At 39.6% G+C, this 9,044-nt stretch overlaps 1 protein-coding gene across 6 annotated transcripts in view; it reads left to right on the top strand.

Annotated features, from left to right (window-relative positions):
* The window catches only part of HYDIN (HYDIN axonemal central pair apparatus protein), a 415,179-nt gene extending 406,544 nt beyond the window's left edge, over positions 1–8,635 (top strand). For all 6 annotated transcript variants that reach the window (XM_078438955.1, XM_078438961.1, XM_078438956.2 and 3 more), the window contains 2 exons: positions 6,266–6,490; positions 8,032–8,635. In XM_078438955.1, coding sequence (XP_078295081.1) covers positions 6,266–6,490; positions 8,032–8,514 — 708 coding nt within the window. In that variant the 3' untranslated portion in view covers positions 8,515–8,635. The remainder of the gene's footprint in view (positions 1–6,265; positions 6,491–8,031) is intronic.
* Positions 8,636–9,044: the final 409 nt, after the last annotated feature.

The raw sequence follows: 9,044 nt of genomic DNA on the forward strand, positions 1-9,044 counted from the left end.
CGGCCCACTATATGATCTTTTCCTTAATCTTCCATTTATTTTTAAAAAGCATGTGTTTGCCATTTTGATGTTCATTCTCTGTACCCTAGCTGATATTTTGGTCTGCTTGTTTGGTCAGATTTAAGAGAGTGTGTTAAAGTCACCACTCTGACAGGGATTTGTCTGTTTGTCCTTGTAGTTCTGTCGTGTTTTGCTTTATATACTTTGAAGCTATATTACTAATTACATTAAAATCATAATATGCTTCTGGTGATGTTACATTAAGACTTGGTAGTCTCTTACATTTCTGTTCTTCAAGAGTATCTTGGCTATTCTTGGCCCTTTGCATTGTCGTATAAATCAGCTTGTCATGTTCTTCCAAAAATATTAAATTAACTATTAGGATTTTGATTGGGTTATTTTAAGAATGTATTAGTTACCTGTTGACCCATAACAAATTACCCTAAAAATCAGCAGCTTAAACCCACAAACATTTATTATATACACAGTTTCTGAGGATCAGGAATCCACGAGCAGCAGCTTAGCTGTGTAGTCAGGGTCTTTCGTGAGGATGTAGTCAGTTGTCAGCAGGACTCCAGTCATCTCTAGGTTTGACTGGGGCTGGATAATCTGCTTCTAAACTCACTCATGGAGTTGTTGGAAAGGCCTTAGTTCCTTGCTGGCTACTGGCTGGAGGCTTCAGTTCCTCACCACATACACTTCTCCCTCTAGCTGCTTTCAACATGACAGCTCACTTCCTAAAAATGAGTGATCTGAGGGAAGCTGAGAGAGCAAGGGAGAGAGAGCACGCACAAGACAGAAACCACAGTCTTTTCCACTTCATCTCAGAAGTGATATGCCATCTCTCTGCCATGTACTAGTGGTCACACAGACCAGCCCTGGAACAGTATGGGAGAGGATGACACAAGAGTGTAATAGGCAGGAGGGTGGGGATCACCGGAGGCCATCTTGAAGCATATTTGTCACAGAGAGAATTCCAGTCTTTACACAATTGAGATTTCTAACTCATGAGCAGATCTCCATTTATTTAACTCTTCTTATTTAATTTCTCTCAATGATATTTTTTTTGTTTTCTATGTAAAAGACTTACTCATATTTTGTTAGATTTATGTCTAGTTTTTATATATTTTGGTGCTATTGTAAATGGTATTTTTTTAAATTTTGTTTTCTATTGGTTGTAGTATGTAACAATATAACTGATTTTTATATATTGACTTTGCCCCCTTTTTTGTCTTTTTAAGTTTTTTATTTTAATCCCAGTTAGTTAACATACAGTGTTATATTAGTTTCAGGTGTACAATACAGTGATTCAACAATTCCATACATCACCCGGTGCTCATCACAAGTGCACTCCTTAATCCCCATTACATTTCCCTCATCGCCCCACTGCCTTCCTCTCTGGTAAACATCACTTTGTTCTCTATACTTTTTTTAAAATTTTATTTTTTATTTTTTAAAATTTACATCCAAATTAGTCAGCATATAGTGCAACAATGATTTCAGGAGTATATTTCTTAGTGCCCCTTACCCATTTAGCCCATTCCCCCCTCCCACAACCCCTCCAGCAACCCTCAGTTTGTTCTCCATATTTAAGAGTCCCTTATGTTTTGTCCCCCTCCCTGTTTTTATATTATTTTTCTTTCCCTTCCCTTATGTTCATCTGTTTTGTCTCTTAAAGTCCTCATATGAATGAAGTCATATGATTTTTGTCTTTCTCTGACTGGCTAGTTTCACTTAGCATAAAACCCTCTACTTCTATCCACGCAGTTGCAAATGGCAAGATTTCATTCTTTTTGATTGCCGAATATTACTCCATTGTGTGTGTGTGTGTGTGTGTGTGTATATGTATGTATATATATATATATATATATATACCACATCTTCTTTATCCATTCATCCATTGATGGACATTTGGGTTCTTTCCATACTTTGGCTATTGTTGATAGTGCTGCTATAAACATGGGGGTGCATGTGTCCCCTCGAAACAGCACACCTGTATTCCGTGGATAAATGCCTAGTAGTGCAATTGCTGGGTCGTAGAGTAGTTCTATTTTTAGTTTTTTGAGGAACCTCCATACTGTTTTCCAGAGTGGCTGCACCAGCTTGCATTCCCACCAGCAGAGCAAAAGAGATCCTCTCTCTCTGCATCCTCACCAACATCTGTTGTTGCCTGACTTGTTAATGTTAGCCATTCTGACAGGTGTAAGGTGGTATCTCATCATGGTTTTGATTTGTATTTCCCTGATGATGAGTGATGTTGAGCATTTTTTCATGTGTCGGTTGGCCATCTGGATGTCTTCTTTCCAGAAGTGTCTATTCATGTCTTTTACCCATTTCTTCACTGGTTGCTTGTTTTTTGGGTGTTGAGTATGATAAGTTCTTGATAGGTTTTGGATGCTAACCCTTTATCTGATATGGCATTTGCAAGTATCTTCTCCTATTCCGAAGGTTGCCTTTTCGTTTTGCTGATTGTTTCCTTCACTGTGCAGAAGCTTTTTATTTGGATGAGGTCCCAGTAGTTCATTTTTGCTTTTGTTCCCCTTGCCTCCAGAGACGTGTTGAGTAAGAAGTTGCTGCAGCCAAGATCAGAGAGGTTTTTGCCTGCTTTCTCCTCTAGGATTTTGATGGCTTCCTGTCTTACATTGAGGTCTTTCATCCATTTTGAGTTTATTTTTCTGTATGGTGTAAGAAAGTGGTCCAGGTTCATTCTTCTGCATGTCGCTGTCCAGTTTTCCCAGCACCAGTTGCTGAAGAGACTGTCTTTTTTCCATTGGATATTCTTTCCTGCTTTGTCACAGATTTGTTGGCCACATATTTGTGGGTCCATTTCTGGGTTCTCTATTCTGTTCCATTGATCTGAGTGTCTGTTCTTGTGCCAGTACCATACTGTCTTGATGATTACAGCTTTGTAGTATAGCTTGAAGTCCGGGATAGTGATGTCTCCTGCTTTGGTTTTCTTTTTCAAGATTTCTTTGGTTATTCGGGGTCTTTTCTGGGTCCATACAAATTTTGGGACTGTTAGTTCTAGCTCTGTGAAGAATACTGGTGTTACTTTGATAGGGATTGCATTGAATATGTATATTGCTTTGGGTAGTATCTACATTTTAACAATATTTGTTCTTCCTATCCAGGAGCATGGAATCTTTTTCCTTTTGTGTGTGTGTGTCTTCTTCAATTTCTTTCATAAGCTTTCTATAGTTTTCAGCATATAGATTTTTCACCTCTTTGGTTAGATTTATTCCTAGGTATTTTATGGTTTTGGGTGCAACTGTAAATGGGATCGATTTCTCTTTCTCTCACTTCATTGTTAGTGTATAGGAATGCAACTGATTTCTGGGCATTGATTTTATATTCTGCAACTTTGCTGAATTCATGAATCAATTCTAGCATTTTTTTGATGGAATCTTTAGAGTTTTCCATATAGATTATCATGTCATCTGCAAAGAGTGAAAGTATGACCTCCTCCTGGCTGATTTGGATGCCTTTTATTTCTTGGTGTTGTCTGACTGCAGAGGCTAAGACTTCTAATACTATGTTGAATAACAGTGGCGAGAGTGGACATCCCTGTCTTGTTCCTGACCTTACGGGGAAAGGTCTCAGTTTTTCCCCATTGAGGATGATATTAGCGTTAGCTCGTTCATAGATGGCTTTTATGATCTCAAGGTGTGCTCCTTCTATCCCTAATTTCTTGAGGGTTTTTATCAAGAAAGGATGCTGTATTTTGTCAAATGGTTTCTCTGCATCTATTGAGAGGATCATATGGTTCTTGTCCTTTCTTTTATTGATGTGATGAATCATGTTAATTGTTTTGCAGATATTGAACCAGCCCTGCATCCCAGGTATAAATCCCACTTGGTCGTGGTGAATAATTTTTTTAATGTATTGTTGGATCTGGTTGGCTAATATCTTGTTGAGGATTTTTGCATCCATGATCATCAGAGAAATTGGTCTATAGTTGTTCTCTATAATTAAGAATCTGTTTCTTGGTTTGTCTTTTTTTCCCCTTATCTTGTTTATTTTGTTTCTTAAATTCCACATATGTGTGAAATCCTATGGTATATGTCTTTCTCTGACTGACTTATTTTGCTTAGTGTTATACTCTCTAGATCCAACCATGTCATTTGAAATGACAAGGTTTCATTCTTTTTTGTGGCTCAAAATATTTCACTGGGTGTATGTGTGTGTATATATATATACACACACATACACACACACACACACACACACACACACACACATCATCACATCACATCACATCTTCTTGATCCACTCATCGATCAATGGATACTTAGGCTGTTTCCATAATTTGGCTGTTGTACATAATGCTGCTACAAACATAGGGGTGCATGTATCCTTTTGAATTAGCATTTATGTATTTTTGGGTAAATACCCAGTAATGTGATTGCTGGATCATAGGGTAGTTCTATTTTTAACTTTTTGTATATTGACTTTTTACCCAACCATCTTATATAATTCACTTATCAATAATAATTTCAGTTATAGATTCTTGAATTTTCTACATGTATAATCATTCATCTGTAAGTAATTACAATTTTGTTTCTTCCATTATAAACTTCTTCCTGTAATTTCCTTTTCATGCCTTAATAGGGGTATCTAGGACCTGCAGAACAAGAAAGGTAGTAGAAAGATTCCTTGTTCCTAATCTTGAAGGGCAAGCTTTCAAAGTTTCACCATTTATTATGTTTGTTTAGGTTTCTTATAGATACCCTTTATCAGATTAAGGATGTCCCCTTCTATTCCTAGTTTGCTAAGAGTTTTTTTTAACACTATGAATGGATGTTGAGTTTTATCCAATGCTTTCACTGCATCTATCGAGATGTCCATATCATTGTCCTCCTTTTAATGTACCAATGTGGCAACTGATTGGTTTTTCTAACGTTAAACCAACTTTTCATTCATGGAAGAAACCCAACTTTGTCATGTAACATTTTCTTCTTTATATATTGCTGGATTCAATTGGATAACATTTTTATGAGGCAAGTTGTATATATGTTCAGGGGAGAAACTGGTCTCCAATTTTGTTTTCTCCTGTTAGCCTTGTTAGATTTTGGTATCAAAATCTTATAAGTGAGACAGGTTCCCTCTTTTTCTCTTCTCTGGAAGAATTTGTGGGATACTAGATTGTCGAATAGAACTTACAAGTAAATCATTATGATCCTGGAATTTTGTTAAGGGAAAACTTTTTTACTATTGATTACATTTCTTTAATGGTTATGGGACTATGTAAGTTTTCATCTACTGAGCTTGTTTTTGTAAGTTATATTTTTTGTACATTTGTCCATTTTCATCTAAATTTTTAAGTCGTGGCAAAATCATCTAAATTTGTACACTATATTCTTTCCTGTTAACCATCTACAACAACTTTGATGATATCCTCCTTTTATTCTATTTTTCAATAAGAAGAACTAGTTCTTTTTAAAAAGAAACAATACCTACTCATGATAAAAACAAAATTTTAACTATACAAAAGTATATGGAACAGAAAATGAAAGTCCTCAAGTCCCGTTTTCCTCACCTCAAGATAACTACTGGTAACAATTTGATATATATCCTTGCTGTCTCTTTTCTATACCTGCATAGACATATTCTTCTTCACAAAAATGAGCTTATGCTTTGCATAATTTATGGAACCTCCTTCCTTTCACTTTCAATATCATCAACACCTTTCATGTCAGTGCTTATAGCACGACCCCTTCCTTTTCAATGGCTACCTAGTATTCCACTGACGAGGATAAACTATCACTTATTTAGCTGATTTCTTACTGCTAACTCGTTTTAATTATTTCCCTTATTTTGTTATTATAAGCAATACTCTTTGGTTCTTGTTTTGTTTTGCCATGGGCGAAAATAGAAGAAGGAGAAAACCTTCCCCAAATGAAGGTAGGACCCAGGAAGTTGTTCTGAGCTTGGCTGTGAGCAAAGAAGGAGCTGCTGATCTTCAGCCCTCCTTCTGGAAACACTCACCCCCATTGCCATAAGTGTGCTTCTTAAGAGAGGAACCAGTATCTCTTAGATTCAAGGAGATTCCAGATATATAAATACTTCTGGGGTATTTCTAGATAAAGTTAGAAGGGGTACAGGGGAGGGAAAAGACCAGTTTGGACAGAGATTCCCCAGGCTCAAGATCAGTGTGAGCAATTTCTTGTGAAGCACCATTTCTGGCACCAACCTACTCTGAGGTCACTGGGTAGCAAGGGATGGGTCAGACTCTCAGCATCATAGGAGCCTCTGTCTTCTCTTGCAGGGCACATTCTCGTTTGAATTCCAGCCCCTGAGAGCCGGAGAAACCTTTGGGAGACTAACACTGCACAACAATGATTTGGGTTACTACCTGTATGAGCTCAGTTTGAAGGCCCTGCCAGCACTGCCTGAAAAGCCCATCCACTTCCAGACGGTTCTTGGCAGCGGTCAGAGCATCTTTGCCAAGTTTACCAATTACACCCGGCAGAAGACAGAATACTACTGCAGGGTGAGCAGCCACTGTCCCACCCTCTGCCCTCCCCTTGCTGGGAGTCTAAGCTTAAAAATAATAAGAGGAGGACATAGGGGGTGCAGAAATGTGAAACACACAGGGAGTCAGGCGCTTCATCTAGCCTGGAAACTCCCAGGTATAAATAAACAGTATCAGGCCTGGGTTCTTCCTTATAGAGTCTATCTTAACAAGTTAAGGTGGGGGTGAGGAGAGTTTTGCTTCCCACAGCATGTGCACTGGTCACTAAAGGGAACAGTAGAGCTCAGTGGTCATGAGTAGAGGCTGTGAAATCGAGACTTGGATTTGAACCCTGGCTTCACCACTTACTCTTTGTATGAATAATTTACTCTAACCTTTTCTCTAAATTGTAATAATACCCCAACCTCACACGATTGCTATGGGGCTTTTAAAGGGTGCATATAAAACCACTTTCATAGAGCTTGGCTCACAATAAATGCTGCATATATGTTACCTATTATATCAATTGGAATACAGGTTTAGCTCCTGAAACAGAAGCCCCAAATAACAACAAAGTAAAAGCTATTCCTCTCTCAAATAACGGGGTGAGCATAAGCAGTTTGGGCTGGAATGGTAGCTCCGTGACATCAGGCATCCAGACTCTTTCTGCCCTGATGCTCTCCCCTCTGTAGAGAGTTGCTTGGATCCACAGGGACCAGGAGAGCTTACCAGGATGTTGCATTCCAGCCAGCTACAAAGGGGAAAGGCGGGAGCTATATATATCCTTTCCACTCACATTCCCTTGAACAAAACTGCATAAGACCACGCCTAGCAACAGGGGAAGCTAGGAGTGTAGCCTTTGCACTGGGTGCCCATGTGCCAGTTAGCATCAGCAGGTCCATGGCTATAGTCAAGAGGCATAGGCTCTTTATCAATCATACCAGTCGGGAGAAGCTAGGTTACGCTGCAGTAACAAACAGCCCCAACATCTCAGTGGCTTAAAACAACAAAAGGTGTGTCCCTTATTTGTGCTATCCATCTAGTGAGGGTCAGCAGGGAAGTGTTCATCACAGCCATTTGGGGATCCAGGCTAAACGGCAACCACCAACTCAGATGTTTCCGGTCATAGTGCCAGAGGAGTGAAAAGGACTTGTACTGGCAATTGAATGCCCTAGTGTGGAAGTAACACCTTTCACTTCTGCTCACAACTAATTGTCCAGAACTAGTCCCCTCCCATCCATGAGGAGCCAGACTGTTCAGTCTTTCATGTGTGTGGGAGAAAAGAGCCAGATGGGGGAGTAGCAGCAGTAAATGCCACACCAGCATCATCCAGCTTTGTGTCTCTGGGCAAGTTATTTAACATCTCTTAGCCTTGATTTCTTTGTAGTAAAATAAGGATAATAATTAGTATTACCTACTCTTCAAGGGAGTTATAAGGGCACAACATTTTATGACCTGCCTGGCCTCACACAAAGGTAGGTTTCTTGATGTCTGAGAGTGGAGGGGCGGGGGAAGGGCCCGAGCTGCTGGTGTGCTCTTCGGGATCCCGTGTGAACCAACTGTGTGTGTTCCTCTTTCAGACTGACTGTCAGGACTTCCACACGGAAAAGATCATTAATGCAGCCCCAGGGGCCCAGGGAGGAACCGAAGTCAGTGTGGAAGTATATTTTGAGCCCAGTCACCTGGGTGAGACCAAGGGCATCCTGATGCTGTCGTCGATTGCAGGCGGGGAGTATATCATCCCCCTCTTCGGAACGGCTCTGCCCCCCAAGCCCCAGGGTCCCTTCCTGATCCGGGCCGGGTACAACATAATCATCCCCTTCAAGAACGTTTTCTATCATGCGGTCACCTTCTCCATCATTGTGGAGAACCCAGCCTTCTCTGTTCGTGCTGTAGACTCCATGCGACCCAAGAAGATCAACAATATCACAGTCTCTTTTGACGGAAATCCATCTGGCAGCAAAACACCTATCACCACCAAGCTGATTGTGTCTTGTCCTCCCAGTGAAGGCAGCGAAACAGGCATTAAGTGGGTTTATTACCTGAAGGGGATCACCCCTTAATGGTAACTAAGGTCAGTTGCATCAGTGAAAAGTCATTTCCTCAGCCTAGTATCTATGTATTATTCTATCCTGGTGAAGCACAGAGAAAATAAAATTCTACAGATAGTGTTTTATCTCCTCATTCAATTACAGGGGTACTTATTTCCATATTATATTCATTCTAAATATATATATATGAAGTATATATATTCCACACTAAACATGGTAATTACAAACAACAGGGCTATACTGTATTTTGCAAGGGCAAGTCTCTGAGTTTAGTTTCTAATCATATTCCCAAAGCTCAAGAAGTAATCCCCATTTTTAATAAGATGGCACAGATATGACATTCATGACCTCCTATCACATAGCACTTAGCAGTGCATGACACTGGGGCACCACAGTTCCTTTTTAAAATCCATAATGGCCTAAAGAGCCCTTAGATATGATTCTGTTTTGATATGATCTTTTATTCTGCTTTCACATAAAAGCCAAATGAATCACCATTTTCAAAATGATAACAGATAACACTTGCACCATCACTGCAGGGG

The sequence above is a fragment of the Panthera onca genome, chromosome E2 (genome assembly GCF_046562875.1).
Source record: "Panthera onca isolate mPanOnc1 chromosome E2, mPanOnc1 haplotype 2, whole genome shotgun sequence".
In the NCBI taxonomy this organism is placed as follows: Eukaryota; Metazoa; Chordata; class Mammalia; order Carnivora; family Felidae; genus Panthera; species Panthera onca.